Here is a 15,446-nt window from a genome sequence, read left to right on the forward strand (position 1 = left end):
TTATGTGGGTCCCACTTTAGCGACCAACATTGGTTGCTAATCTCAGTATATCTTTGACCAAGCAAGTCTGACCAGTCCAGTCAACAGTTTGACTAAATTTGCGGCCAAATAGCGACCAACTATGGTCGCTAAAGTATTTCAAATATTTTTTTTATTATTTTCGGCAGTTTGACGACCAATTTTGGTCGCTTTTCTTGACAGACCAAATTTGGTCGCTAATCTTTGGCCGCTTTTTACAGGAATTCTAGTAGTGTACTCACTTACTAATAGTATTTATTTATCAAACACTAATGTTGGCATCCATTGTATGGTAAACAGAAAAGAAAAATAATAACTTCTTGAAGCTGGTAAACTAATTTTTACGTTACAATATAGAAGCAAAATTAAGGAACTACATTAAGGATTTTCATAGTAAGTACAACTATCCCTCAAGTTACAGTGTAGCCTTATTAAATTGAGAGATTTCTGCCAAGAAACATCTTTGCCTTCACTAGCTCAACTCATTTCACTACTGAGCAAAACTATAAGAAATGATTGGATAGCTGACATGTCATGCATTAATTCCTCATCAAGACTAAGCTTGCATATTTAATTTGTTTGCTAATTTTCAACAAATTGAACTTCAGAGCCACCTTTCTTTCTTGAAAAAATCCCCCCTATATATGGGATAAGGGATTTCTTTTTCTTCTTCTTGAGGGAGGGATGCCTCTGCAATATAACATGATCATCACCTAATTTTGGAATATTAACAACATGGCTTAAAATAGAAGGATTTTCAAAAGTCACATATCTTTTCTTTTGAAACTCAACGTTTTCGGATGCCTTATTAATCTCTAGTTTTGTTGTCATGTCCTCAACAAACTTGAGATCTTCTATCTCTGAATGTATTTTCTCAGATTTTTGCCCTATTTCCTTTAGGTTTTCGAGTTCTTTCCTTGTGCGTTCAAGTTCTTCTTCTAAAGAAGAAAGACAAGTAGCCATGAACAAGCTTTCTTCTCGTGCTTTTTGCAGCCTTTGCTTTGTCTCTTCTAGTTCAGCAGTTACCATTCCTAGCTTAGAATGGACGTTGTCACTTTCACTCTCTCCATCTTGCATCTGTTCATCGAAAAAGAGAAAAGTTCACTGTATAAATATACTTAGTACTATTTTTTTACTACTCTTTAATGGATTCCTTGAAATCTTTTTTATTACACTTTGATTGTTTCTTAATCTTGTACTTCAATACTCTACTACGTACTATTAAATTCTTTTATCAGTTAGTGCACGTCTAGTATTGATAATACTAGTTCTTTCTCTATTATGTCATCCCTTTATTCCCTAACACGAGAAAGAAATACTTGTATTACTGCCTAAGTAATTAAAGGTTTTTTTTTTATTTAAATTCTTTTCCAAAGCACATACACAATATTCGCAAGTTGACACATGATGGCTTACAACATAAATTCCACCGCCTGTCCACCTTTATGTGACACGGAATATATATATGAGGGTCAAACAGTGTGAATTCAAACATAAAATCTTAAAGTTTTGAAATAAAATTTATATATTTAGAAATTAGATAAAAACTACTACTCCATAAGTCACAATGATTAAAAATTCAAAATATTTAAAAATCATATGCAAAAATCATGATTAAAAAAAACTACTTTAACTCTCCAAATATAGTAATTATATCACATAGAGTTGGACAAAGGGAGTACTAAGCAACAGTAAAAGTTTGTCTTTTGAAACCATATAAGATCAAATTAATAGAAGCATCCTGGCTAATTAATCAGAAAACATGGAATTGATGCGCTTTTTAGTTTTGGGTAAACCGTAAAAATGTCACTGATTAAAATCATGTTAGTATGTATTCTTCTTCTCTGAGTATTAATTAAGGATCCTTTGAGATTGATTCAAGTTGGACATATAAACTTTCATATTATGACAATATAACCAAATAACGAGAATTTAATAAATTGGAGAATTAACCTAAATAGCTACACACCTGATCTCCGAAAACTAAAAATAGCCGAGATATGTATAATATATGTATAATTCGTGTTTATTAATGTACAATCTTTGTCTACTGGCTAGAAAAAGTAAATATTGAATCTGACTGGCTATTTGGGGTGCAAAATATTAAAGTGGGAAATAGAAGATAAAGGACCTGTCTGAGTTTATTAGGAGAATAGAGTTCTCCAGCAAGAACTCTTTCGCCAAACAACGTGACAGCTTCCTTCACTGAACGAAAAGGTGCACTTGTGTCTATCTCTGCCTTTGATCTCATCATCTTCACACCACCTTCACAATATCCTACTTCCATTTTGTTCAATATTAACCAAACTGATGACCAAAAATTATGACTATTATATATTTCCCACGATATGAATATATAGCTTTTACTAGTTTCAAGACTGTAATTGTTTGGTAGTTCGTACGTAAACTAGTAATGGAGTAGTGTGTTAATTTGCTGAGGTAGATATTTAAAAAGACTTAAAAGAGGGAGCAGCTAGAGTATGGCTAGACGTGGAGCTTCTTTTCTTCGCGTCCACTTCACTTGATTTATTCTCTTATACACCCTTTTTTTTCTTTGTTTCCTTCTTTTCTTCAGGTTCTTCCATATAATGTAAAATATTTTTAGTGCATTTGCTTTTGGGAAGCTTCTTTCTATCCTTTATTGGTATTTAATGTGTATTAAGGTTACGTAACATATACTAACAGTATAATTGTGGAAACAAGAATCAGAGGCGAATCTAAAATTTTAAAATATGAGTGCACCATTGGAAAAGCGAGAAAAAAGGTGCTAAAAGGTGAAAATTGATCTACGTCCCTTTGGATAAATAATTTAGCACTCAACCAAGTATGCCATTCAAATTTTTTGAACTATGGAGGCCAACAAATAATATTAGATCAATTTTACGAAATATATACATAAAATACCTTGTTTGGCGAACGGATAGTGAGTTCATGTGTACTGTAAAAACAGGTTAAATCTGATGGATTATAATAAGCAGCGGAAGCAATCCCAGTATCAAAATCTCATGTAATCTAGACAACTAGTATAAACAGGATTTCACGGGTTACCTCTTGAAGCGTGAACAAAGCTCCTCTATCACGTGAGTCGCTAATTAAACAGCAACTGAATGAAATCTCCACCACCCGCACGATCATGATCCTCGAACGTTCCACGGTCTTCTACTGTGTTACCCAAATAATATCCGAAAATAGTGTTGAGGTTTAAGCTAAATAGGCTTAAAAGAGGGTGAATGAGAAATGATGGGAAAATAAAAATTTTAAGTGAAATTTTAAGTTTCCCCCTCTTGACAATGGGACATTGTCCCATATTGGAAGAGGAAAAGGTTTTTGATTGGAATATATACAATTGCACTTCTTCTAGCTCTTAAAGAGTTAAGAAGAAGGCAAGCCCCGCGCCGTCGTCGTCGCTCGGCCGGCTTCGGCTTCGGTCAAACAATTGATTGATTAATTTTTTGGACCAAATGTATTTGTCAATAGAAAATAAGAAATCCAGCGGATTATTAATATTAAATCCAACAGAAATATTAAACATTTTATTTCCGTTATCCGTTTTCAGTTTTTCGGTTTTGTAACTGAAAATTAACCTCCTTCTTCAATTCCCGGTTTATTGTTGCATAAATTATCCATTTGTGTTATGGCTGTTTTACAAAAACTACCATTCTGAAGAGTTGCACCTCTTCAGTTTTGAGCTCAACATTGGCTATAAATACCAGTCCATTCTCTCAGATTTACCATACGATTTTCTGAGTTCTCCTCCTTTCTTATGCATACTTTAACTTCAAAGAAAGTAGCAGTAAGTGTCATTTGCTACCGAACTTTGTGTTCGCTGAAACACTGGGGTTTGAAGTACCACTACACCAGTGTCTAATTCGTTCTATCCTGGGAGGATAATCCATAACCTTGGGTACTAGGAGGGGATTAAATTCCTTAAGGAAACACTGTGAATTCAGTGGGCTCGAATTAACTTCTGTTTCTTTTGTATTTCTGTTTATATGTTATTTTATTTTCTCCATAATTATTTTACAAATACAGTATATTAACAAATAGCAATTTCGTGTGGGCGAAATTTCTAGGAAAACTTGGCTGAAAATTTCCATTTTCTATTTTCTAAGGTGGAAAACCTTATCTATTTATAGCACAAGTTTTAAGGGTTAAAACCCTTTTCCAAAACCTGTTGGGTTTCCTTTTCCACCAGAAAAAGGATTCCTTTATTTCCTATTATTTAGGCACAACAGGGACCATAGAATTAATTAACAACGCTTTCAATTATGGAATTAATTTCTAATTTTCGAAATTAATATCCACCATAATTAATTACGAATTATTCTACTAAAAATTCGTAATTGCACTCCTTATTCAATTTCAAAATTCATCCAATAAATCTTATTTAACTCCCCATGTTAAGATTTAGATACTAATCAATTAAATTACATTACCGACGATTTAATTTATTGATTATTTTCTTTAGACTTTCGCTTAACTTATTTCATGTGTCGGATACAAAATCCACCGGCCGGGTTTACACATGAAAACTTATAAGTTTTCATAAAGGTGTTTCATCAATCTCTAAACTGAGACATGGATTCCATCAACTAAATATTACTTCGCCAATGTACATTATTACTATCCAATTTATCAGGCATATTGACCCACGAAAGAATCTCGCCTTTTAATAAATCAAAACAATAATAATGTACACAAATAATAATAGTTATATCAAGATTAAGAGTATAAGTACATTTAATGGCTAGAGGGTTTATTTTATTAAGTCAGTATAAAATATTTATCTCTACTTGGTCCGTTCAACACATACAAAATGTACTAGCACAAGAAGTTGGAATTAAACCACCCATAATCAAGATAAATTATATTTAATCTTGTGCTACAATCATCCATGATGGTTTGTCCAACTCCATCATTAGATTGTGAACTCAAACTTTATACTTATAAGAACCGATGATTTAATCCGTGTATAAGCTAAACTCTATACACTAAATCATCTACTATATAATATAAGCAAAGGACACAGACTAATATATGATCTATTTAATACTTTATTAAAATTGAATAACAATTATTCCATAATAAATACTATATCTAAATCAAAATCATGGTTAATAGTATATATCCCAACAAAATCCGCCCCTTAGAATAATAATATGAGTATTCAAAGGTTACAATATTATTTTACATGTTAGCTAAAATACATGAAATAAAGTGAGCGTAACGATAATTAGAAGAAAATAACGTAAGCCCATCAACGCCAAATTATTTCCCTATTCTAGCGCAAGAAATTTTACACTAGATGATCAACTTTAGGAAACTAAGCACCAAAATAATTTCACTAAGTAGAATTTTTGAAGAATTAATTAGTATATAATACCATATGTTTTTTCTTCTTTTTCCTTTCTTTTTTTCTTTTTGGGGAGATGGTGGTTCTGTTACTACTTGAAACTTGTTAGGTGGGTTCAAAAGGAAAAGGAGATCTCACCAGTGAGCCCAACCGACTAATCCAACCAAATTTTCCCAAGATTAACATGTGGTAAAGAAAATAAAAATTATCCTAACTGTTATAAAATAATGGTTATGGAGTAAAGACAAGTATAGAGAGAAACTGATATATTATTCAACTTCAAAACTGATGTACATAATAAACTGAAATCTCCTCTATTTATAGAAGAAAGCGAGCTGATGTTAAGCTGCTACTGTACCAGATATAGATAATCTTCAACTGGGGTAATGTTTATCCATAATGGAGTATCGAAAGGATAAGCTTATTGTACCCGGTATGGATAATCTTCTACCGGGGGTAATGTTTATCCATAACGGAATATCGAAAGCATAAGCTTATTGTACCCGGTATGGATAATCTTTTACCGAGGGTAATGTTTATCCATAACCGAGTACCGAAGAGATAAGCCTCTTCAGGAGGCTTATTTCCAACAGAGTACTAAATAGATAAACATATTTACGGCGGAGTCCCATATGGATAAGCTTCTTCAGGAAGCTTATTTACAGCGGAGTAGTAAATGAACATTCATAATATAATATATTTATAACACTCCCCCTTGGATGTTCATTAAAAGATAATGTGCCTCATTAAAACCTTACTAGGAAAAACCCCGTGGGGAAAAAATTCTAGTGAAGGAAAAAAGTACACATATTTAGTAATACGCATTGCTAGGTGCCTCATTAAAAACCTTATAAGGAAAACCCTGTGGGAAAAAACCTTAGTAAGGAAAAAAGAGTGCATCGCGTATTTTACTCCCCCTGATGAAAACCTTGTTTTAAATATTTGAGTCTCCGCATTCTTATCTTGTATCTGCATAACCAATACGATTTGCACCACCTTTGTTAGCATTAGCAAGATACATAAATGCATAACAATTGCACTGAGATAGAGTATTTCAGGACCAAGGAGTTCCTAATCCTCTTTTGGAGGTCGGAACGGATCCTTATTCACTTCAAGTGATCGAACACCCATTGGTGTACTTAATGGGTGCGCTTTGTCCGTGTAAAAGCGTTTAAAGACCCTTTCTGTATAGGAAAATTGATGGATAAAGATCCCGTCTGCTAAATATTCAATTTGCAGACCAAAGACAAATTTTTATTTTTCCAAGATCTTTCATCTCAAATTCTTTCTTAAGATATTCAATTGCCTTTTTGGAGCTCTTCTGGAGTTCCAACAAGATTTATGTCACCAACATAAACAGCAAGTGCAACAAATTTTGATGCTATTTTCTTTATAAAAATACATGGACAAATAACATCATTTATATAATCTTCTTTTAGCAAATATTTACTAAGGCGATTATACCACACGCGCCCAGATTGCTTAAACCATACAAAGATCTTTATAATTTAATTGAGTACATTTCTCAAGACTTTGAATTATATGCTTCAGGCATTTTAAATTCTTCAAGGATCTTCATATAGATTTAATCAAATAAGTCATATAGGTTATGACTTGTATCTAAATGGTATAACATCTTCAAGTTTCTGGATTGCTGGTCCGATCCTCACAATCTTTTACAATATTATGCATTATATTGTATCAAATATATCGTTGACGATCATTTTGTCTCAGTTCCTAAGCGACATAACTTGTTGAGATCTCATCACTTTCTTTATTTTCAGGTACCTGAACTTCTTCAGGAGTTTCATGAAATGTTATGTCGTGGGCTCTTCTAGAGCTTATTTCCTCCTCATTATGATCATTAGCTCCTACTATTTTTCAAGGATTGTTACTTTTGGAACCGATTGGTCTACCACGCTTCATGCGTACATTAAACTCTATCCTCCAAGGACTTTAATTTTAAATGGAGCATTTGCAGCTGAAATATGATATTAAATTTTGGATCAACAAATGCTTCTGGCATTTGACTTGAATTATCTTCTAAGTGAGGATCATATTAATGATAATTCGATTCATATAGCATATTTTTCAGCTATTTATTCCATCCCTCAAATGTTAGAAAAATTAACATATATCCCCAATCTTCTTTGGGAAACATATCTTTGTGTATTGTGGTAGAGAAATTAGTCATATACCACACATCAAAAGATAGTAAAAATATTTGATTTCTGATCCTAAACCAATTGTGAGGGGAGGACTTTATAATATATTGTTGGTCTGATGCATACAAGTGCTGATGTATGCAATTTGGAAAATCTTAGGCCAACACATGAATCTTTGTTCTCATAAGCAATAGTTTAGCCATTAATAGGAGGTATTTAATGCTAAACCATCTTGGATATAAACCAACATTATCAAGATGAATTGTCTTGATTTCATAATCTGAAAATCATTCTCTTATTTGAGAAAAGCAATTTCAAATGCCAAACTGCAGGTTGACAATAATCACACATGTAACCATTTCATATATGCATCTATAAGTGGTTTACACGATAGGTGAATGGAACCATATTCACCTTTTATATATTTCAGAATTCAGGGGTCTTAGTCCCAACTTTAGTTGGTATAATCAATTTATTATGAGAACAAGCAACACAGGAGAATTCTTGAAGAATCTTCTAGTTCTTCGGTTATGCTTATCTGAATTCTCAAATAGCTTATTTAAAATGGCAAATGAAAACTTCAAGTTTATCATGGCATGTGCTACCTCTTAGTAAACTTCTGATTTACTGTGATATAAGATATCATATAAATTGAAGAATAAGGCGGGTAACTTCTCACATACATATTATTTTACCCCCTATGATTGTGAAAACATGAAGATTTTCAATCTTCAGTCATTTGTAGTCTCAATATGATAGTCATTTGTATTAGTAAACTTCAGGTTTAATACAATATATGTTTTGACCATAATCATATAATATGAATGACATATTGTATATAAGCTCTTCGAGAGCCTTCATTATTATCCACAATCTAATATTTATCGGACACTACTGTGTCATGTGTCTTCTAGGCAAACATTAGCTCTTCAGGAGTTGTTGATATATTTTGTACTATCAAATATTGCTCAGACAATTCTGGTATCATGAGAGAAAATCACAATCAAATAAACAATGTAAAACAATTGTTTAAGCACAAGAAAACTCTTCTTCATAATATTTTCCTACTTCTAGAGGCAATTTCAAATGTGTTACTTCTTCAGGAGCAAATTTCAATTGTGTTACTTCTTCAGGAGCAAATTTAAAATACAAAATTTTGAGTATATATTCTCTCTGTTATATTACCTCTTCTTGAGGTTAATCGTAATATATTTACATCAAGAGCGCGTTCATATTTACGAGATTTATTAATATTGTCATATTCACTTCGGAAAATGAATTAATATTATCAAAAGTTCCCATTCTTCAGAAATCGAACATAATTATCTGAACGCGCATTAATCACATCAAATTGTGATGCTTCAACCTCTTTTAAAATATTTACTACTTCAGGAGCAAATCGAGGCGTGTATTTAATATAGAGAATATTTATGTAGCTTATCTTCAATTGTAACCATACAAAACCTAAATTATCACTTCTGGTAATCATAGGCATACACCACTTCTGGTGGTTAACAAAATTTAGTTACAATGACATATACGAAATATAACCACTTCTGGTGATTGTATTCTTGCAAACTCTGCTGGAGTTTAAGTTGATCTAATAATGTTATCCATATTCTTCAAAATGACATAAATAAAATATATTATAGTAAACATCATTATCAAATCATAACTTTTATTTATGTACAATAATTACATAACCATACTATCTATTACAAACAACAAAAATTAAAATATTTACATTTCTACAGATTCACCACCGCTTACATGACTTGTTTCTCCATTTGGGAGTGCAAGGTAATCAGCTACATCCAAATGCATGAAGTCTAAATTATCTTCAGAAATAAAATTTGTTTCAGCATTTTTCTCTGTCTTCTTTAGGGAGGTTTGATAAAGCTCAACCAGGTGCTTTGGCGTACGACAGGTACGTGACCAGTGCCCTTTTCCTCCACATCTGTAGCATGCATTTTCTGCATTTGGTGCTTGCATCGCTTCATGCTTTTGTTCCTTCCTTTTCCACTGCTGGTAGTGAGGAGGGTTCTTTGGTGCATTATTATTACCATGATTAGAGTTTCTTCCTCGACCACGGCCATGATCACGACTGGGGCCACGACCTCTTCCACGTTTAGCTTGATGGAAGTTCGTCTCATTCACTTCAGGGAATGTACAAGAACCAGTAGGTCGGCTTTCATGGTTTTTCATTAATAGCCCATTATGTTGCTCGGCTACAAGAAGATGTGAGATAAGTTCAGAATACTTTTTAAATCCCATCTCTCGATATTGCTGCTGCAGTAGCATATTCGAGGCATGAAAAGTGGTAGAAGTTTTCTCCAACATATCATGATCAGTAATACTATCACCACATAATTTCAATTGGGAAATAATTCTAAACATAGCAGAACTATACTCACTGATAGATTTAAAATATTGTAGCCTTAGATGAGTCCAATCATATCGTGCCTGTGGAAGAACGACCATCTTCAGGTGGTCATATCTATCTTTCAAATTATTCCTTTAGTATGACTGGATCTTTAACAGTAAGATATTCCATTTTTCAGGCCCTCATCAAGGTGATGGTGTAGGAATATCATTGCTTTGGCACGGTCTTGGTTTGATGCCTGATTTTTGTCTTTGATGGTGTCTGCCAGACCCATCGCATCAAGATGAATTTCAGCATCAAGGACCCAAGACATGTAGCTTTTGCCCGATATATCCAGGGCTACAAATTCAAGTTTAGAAAGATTTGACATTATTTAGGAAAAGAAAGTTCGTACCTCAGATACTCTCAAAGTATTTGCTCGAGATGGCAGAGTCTCGTGCTGATAACGTGTTATAAAATAATGACTATAAAGTAAAGACAAGTATAGAAAGAAACTGATATATTATTCAACTTCAAAACTGATGTACATAATAAACTGAAATCTCCTCTATTTATTGAAGAAAGCAAGCTGTTGTGTAAGCTGCTACTGCAAGCTGCTATGTAAGCTGCTACCTTACCAGATATAGATAATCTTCAACTGGGGGTAATGTTTATCCATAATGGAGTATCGAAAGGATAAGCTTATTGTACCCGGTATGGATAATCTTCTACCGGGGTAATGTTTATCCATAACGAAGTATCGAAAGGATAAGCTTATTGTACCCGGTATGGATAATCTTCTACCAGGATAATGTTTATCCATAACCGAGTACCGAAGAGATAAGCCTCTTCAGGAGACTTATTTCCATAGAGTACTAAATAGATAAACATATTTACGACGAAGTCCCATATGGATAAGCTTGTTCATGAAGCTTATTTACAAGGGAGTACTAAGCTGGCGTTTGGCCATAGATCCCAAATTTATTTTGAAAAATCTGATTTGGGTGAAGTTTTGTTTGAAGATGAAAATGTGTTTGGACATACGTTTTCAAAACATATTTTCCAACTTTATTTTGAAAAAACATGTATATAATTCCCAAGTTTTGAGATGTTGGCCCAAATTCAGTTCAATAGCTGATTTTGGAATTTGAAATTTTTGATTTGGGATTTGGCCAAAATATGAGCAAAATTTATGGCCAAACATGAGTTTTGAAAATAAATCTCAAATTTATTTTGACAAAACTTATGGCCAAACGGGGCCTAAATGAACATTCATAATATAATTTATTTATAACACCAACATGATTTTTACTCAAACCAAACAATTTCTCAATTATATCTTAATTGTAAGAGCAAATTACAGAAATAGCCACAAATACATAAATATTAGCCATTAAGTTATGCTACCAAAAGTAGCCATTGGTTAACTGGTTCTCTGCAAGTACTCCTTGTTGATCAGTTTCCATAAAAACCAGGTGATATTTACGACTCAAAAATCAAAGTGAGCATCTGTAACTCCTCCGAGTCGTCTTACCCGTTTTCTCCGGCTCTCTTTTATCGATCCTCTCAAGAATGGTAATTTTACTCTTCAAGTTTTTGCCTTTAACATAGAGCTCAATTGTTTTGAATTGGGACATTTTGGAAATTGGCAGATCCGTTTCATAGTGCTTCAGAACAGACAAGGGAAGACCCGTCTGGCCAAATATTACATTCCTCTCGAGGAATCCGAGAAGCACAAGGTCGAGTACGAGGTATTATAATTTTGCTTCTCGTTTTGTGTAATGTATCTTGTTAATTCTTGGCTTGTGGGTTTTCTTATAATCTCAATTTGGTGCCTGTAGGTTCATCGGTTGGTGGTGAATAGAGATCCCAAATTCACCAACTTTGTGGAGGTATAAATGTTCAAATGTTAGATAATTATTAGGCTTTAGTCGAAAAGCTGCTATATTTCTACTTTTAAGTTTCAATTAATCTATAATGCCTCGATGAAATAAGCTTCCCCAAAAAACAAAAGTTATTTACCATTGAGTTCTTAATCATACTTATGTAGAAATCTTTTTACTTGATTATCTGTATAATGGTTGGTTTTAGTCGGTGTACTTTCTTATGTTTTGATATTTAAGAATCTTGCCCGGTGTCTATTTTTTCCTTGCTAACCGTGGTGTCCTGGCTAGCACCTTCTACCTCCCATCAGCAATAGCTACCATGTAACTATGTCCACGAAGGCTTGGAAAGATGGAAAACCATCACCTATTGTGGTTGTCTCCATTGTAATTTAAACCTGAGACCTCACGTTTCTCAACCCACTTCATGGACCACTAATTCCTTGTTGTATTTAGTGATCTTAACTTATGTCTAGTTAATGAAAGAAAGATGTGGTCTTGGTGGAAATTAGATGGCCTGTTTCCCCATTAGGCACAATTATCATCCCAACCTTCTCGGTTTCTTGTGCAGTTATATTTGGATGGCGTATTGATAATTCTTGTGTCATTTTCCAAGTCTTTTTATGTTGTTTCAGTATAAGGAGAACTCATTTTTCAGGGAAGGAAACATAAGTGTGAAAAACAATTGAATTTGTTTATTTGGCTCCTATTCAAGGTATTCTAGAAAGGAATCAAACTTGAAAACAGGGAAAAATTATTACCTTTTTTTGCTAAACCTCAAGGGGATACTTGAGAAAAGGGAATCCAGCGAGAAGTGTATTTGAATGAGGGAGTTGCTCCCATTTCCTTTGATATTTTGATGATGGTATTTGCATATCAGGACGAGTCTCATTGCACTATGATTTATTGGCATTTAATATATTCTAAGCTATACTTGTCAAAGAAAGGTACTCTCAGCTGTGTTTTTCATCTGATGCAGCATCAAATAGCTCTCTATTGTTATGTTTTCAATTTTTCTTCAGCTTTGTTAAACTGTGTTTCCTGGATCATTCACAAGTAATGACACTCCTTGTTCATGATCCTTTTTCCTTTCAGTTCCGTACCCACAAGATTATATACAGAAGATATGCAGGATTGTTTTTCTCACTCTGTGTTGATATTACTGACAACGAGTTAGCTTATCTTGAGAGCATCCACTTGTTTGTCGAAATTTTGGATCATTTCTTCAGCAACGTCTGTGAACTAGATTTGGTTTTTAACTTCCACAAGGTTAGACATTTCTCATGACACATCTGTTGCTACTTAGTGAAGGAATAATTTTCCTTTAAAGAATTTTTTTGTTTTGCATTGCCCCTTATGTCGTAATGGTGCTTGGCTTAATTCCAAGTCTATGCAACGATCTCCCTGTTGAACCTTAGAAGCTTACTATAAGTGCTACTGAACTTCTGTTGTTATGTTGGCTCTCCTAATGAATTGCCAATATGCTGGTCAATTGCTGAGTTGGAAACTTTACTGGTGGGATATCTGCTGATTTCTGCAGTTTGGGTCGTATTCATTTACTTTAGATTGCCCCTTGCTTCCCCGGTAGTGACTTGGTCTTCCTTGAATTAAATGGTTTACTGCAGGTCATATCATTACATTCCTTTAAGTTAGATATTTAGTAGGCGAAAACTGGTGGATACTGGAGCAAATGGTCCAAATACACCAAGTGTCTCGAGAGAAATTTAAAATGAGACATGTATTTTAGCTTTTGTAACAAAAGCACCGATTGTACCTTATCAAAAAAAAAAAAAACAAAAACAAAAAAAAAAAACACACTGATGGTAACCACCTTAGTTTGTTAAATATTATCATGCACAGTAAACAATCAAAAATCAAAAGGTATTACCATGCACAAAAACACCCCTTTAGTTTCTTCGTTGACCATTAACATCCTCATCTGCAATCAGGATTCAAGACTGCAGCTGCTATTCCTTCCGTTTTCATCATCCGAGAGGAAGTGTACTAGAAGAGCTGTGAGTGACCTACATTGAGTAGGAATAAGAAGATATTCAATTTAAGCCTAGGAGCTCTTGGAGCCATCACACTGGAGTTGATCGTCCCCGTCGTTCTGTTTGCGTAGGAGTTATTCCTCTAGCTTTAAATGAAGGAACTGAATCCACCTTTATTTTTTTTCCTACCTATATGTCAGCACACTAGAATGTTCTTTCCATTTTAATTTTAAGCTTATGCTGGAATAGATTAGATTTATTAAGAACCAGAAAACCGTTACCCTTAAGTGTCTAAAATAGTATTAGTAGCTCCATGTATATTATTGGTTCTCTCATTTATTCTCAAGAATTAAAAACTAATACCAATTCTGAGACTGCACAAAGTCTGGTGATAATTCCTTTATGGAATCACAAAACTTCGGGGTTTCAGAGGATTACAATAGGTCTGGTGTTCTAGTTTTCTGGGGATATATGGTAACTATTTCCAACCTATCAATGAAATGGCAGGCAAAAATCACAGTTCTGTTATGCTCGGGCATGTGCAGTAATTGAGGCTTCCAGTTTGCAAAGCAATATTCCAGCACAGTTTTGTATGAAAAAAGTTACAGTCATCACAATATTGAGAATATGTTGATGTGAAGCTATGCTTTTTTCAGGAAAGATATGTATAATGACCACCAAATTGCTTTTGTTTGTAGATTTGATGGTCATCATCTAACACGTGCTGTTTTCCTATGTTAAATTTTCCCCATCTACAGGTATATCTGATATTAGATGAGTTCATTCTTGCTGGGGAACTTCAAGAAACAAGTAAGAAGGTAAGTTTAATAGAAAATAAAATCTCCTCCTATTACCTTTTGCCATAGTCAGAGGCAGATCCTGTAGCTGTCAGAAAAATATTTGGTCCTTTTGATGTATGCTAATATTGTGGTCAATTTCTACTTTTAGCCAAAACATTATTGCTAGTGACAATTTTCTGCAGCTATTGTTGATTAGACATTGTTTCATCCTTGAGATAATGGCAATAAAATTAATTGTTTTCACACACGTTACCCCTCCCTCACTCCCACTTGTTATTCATCCTGCCCTGATTCTGTGGTTTTCTAAAATTTGCTGCTGAACAATCTCTTTTTTTAAAACGGCAGGCAATTATAGAGAGAATGGGGGAGTTGGAAAAGCAGGAATAGAGATTTATGTTATTGCTCCAGATAAGCACCTGCCCTTGCCTCCAAAATTTGTACCTTCTTTCTGCTGGCTGTTATTTCCCTGTTAAACATCTAAATGTTCTTGTGCTTCAGTTATCTATTCGAACGTGGATCATTTCTTTCATTCTTACATGTAAAGGAGGTTTTCTTTTTGCTTATTTTAGTAAAGAATTTCTCTGGAAGTGTCTTTCTTCTCTATCAGAATGCAGATTTTATGAGAGATGAATTTGCTATTGCGTGTTGCTTAACAAATAATCTTGATTTCCAAACCTTTTAGTGATCACCCCAAATCTCCAATGTATAAAACAAGTCAAATAGTAATCCCTAGTAATTGGTAAACATCCATCGACAGAATGTAATTCTTGGTGAATAATCATTAACATCTTACAACAACCTACTTTTATTGATGTCTTTCTGTACTTCTCTTAGTGTATACTTACCAGCATATGTATATAACAAATTATAATTA

General features: G+C 33.8%; 3 protein-coding genes across 4 annotated transcripts; 1 reads left to right on the forward strand and 2 right to left on the reverse strand.

Moving 5' to 3' along the window:
* Positions 1–319: 319 nt before the first annotated feature.
* LOC109243847 (WEB family protein At1g75720-like) lies at positions 320–2,445 on the reverse strand. Its single transcript, XM_019410847.1, has 2 exons — positions 2,150–2,445; positions 320–1,095 (listed from the first exon to the last, which is right to left on the reverse strand). Exons 1-2 carry the CDS (start codon positions 2,303–2,305, stop codon positions 601–603), a joined length of 651 nt encoding a protein of 216 aa, XP_019266392.1. The 5' UTR covers positions 2,306–2,445; the 3' UTR covers positions 320–600.
* Positions 2,446–9,276: 6,831 nt separating this feature from the next.
* LOC109243842 lies at positions 9,277–10,017 on the reverse strand. Its single transcript, XM_019410843.1, has one exon. The coding sequence runs from the start codon at positions 10,015–10,017 to the stop codon at positions 9,277–9,279; it is 741 nt and encodes a 246-aa protein (XP_019266388.1).
* Positions 10,018–11,291: 1,274 nt separating this feature from the next.
* On the forward strand, positions 11,292–15,178 carry LOC109243850 (AP-2 complex subunit sigma-like). 2 transcript variants are annotated; one of them, XM_019410850.1, is made up of 6 exons: positions 11,293–11,473; positions 11,551–11,649; positions 11,740–11,790; positions 12,877–13,050; positions 14,531–14,590; positions 14,918–15,178. In XM_019410850.1, the coding sequence occupies exons 1-6, from the start codon at positions 11,471–11,473 to the stop codon at positions 14,957–14,959; spliced, it is 429 nt and encodes a 142-aa protein (XP_019266395.1). In that variant the 5' UTR covers positions 11,293–11,470; the 3' UTR covers positions 14,960–15,178. The 2 variants fall into 2 exon arrangements, with proteins under 2 accessions (XP_019266396.1, XP_019266395.1); XM_019410851.1 differs by lacking the exons at positions 14,531–14,590; positions 14,918–15,178 and adding an exon at positions 14,280–14,428 and having other exon boundaries at positions 11,292–11,473.
* Positions 15,179–15,446: the final 268 nt, after the last annotated feature.

This window comes from Nicotiana attenuata, unplaced genomic scaffold (assembly GCF_001879085.1).
Source record: "Nicotiana attenuata strain UT unplaced genomic scaffold, NIATTr2, whole genome shotgun sequence".
NCBI classification, from domain to species: Eukaryota; Viridiplantae; Streptophyta; class Magnoliopsida; order Solanales; family Solanaceae; genus Nicotiana; species Nicotiana attenuata.

Coding starts and splice junctions, on each gene's coding strand:
- LOC109243847 (XM_019410847.1), bottom strand. CDS start 2,305: ATGGAAGTAGGATATTGTGAAGGTGGTGTGAAGATGATGAGATCAAAG. Junction 1,096..2,149: donor CTCCTAATAAACTCAGACAG/GTCCTTTATCTT, acceptor TTCGATGAACAG/ATGCAAGATGGAGAGAGTGA.
- LOC109243842 (XM_019410843.1), bottom strand. CDS start 10,017: ATGGTCGTTCTTCCACAGGCACGATATGATTGGACTCATCTAAGGCTA.
- LOC109243850 (XM_019410850.1), top strand. Junction 11,650..11,739: donor AGCACAAGGTCGAGTACGAG/GTATTATAATTT, acceptor TGGTGCCTGTAG/GTTCATCGGTTGGTGGTGAA. Junction 13,051..14,530: donor TGGTTTTTAACTTCCACAAG/GTTAGACATTTC, acceptor CCCCATCTACAG/GTATATCTGATATTAGATGA.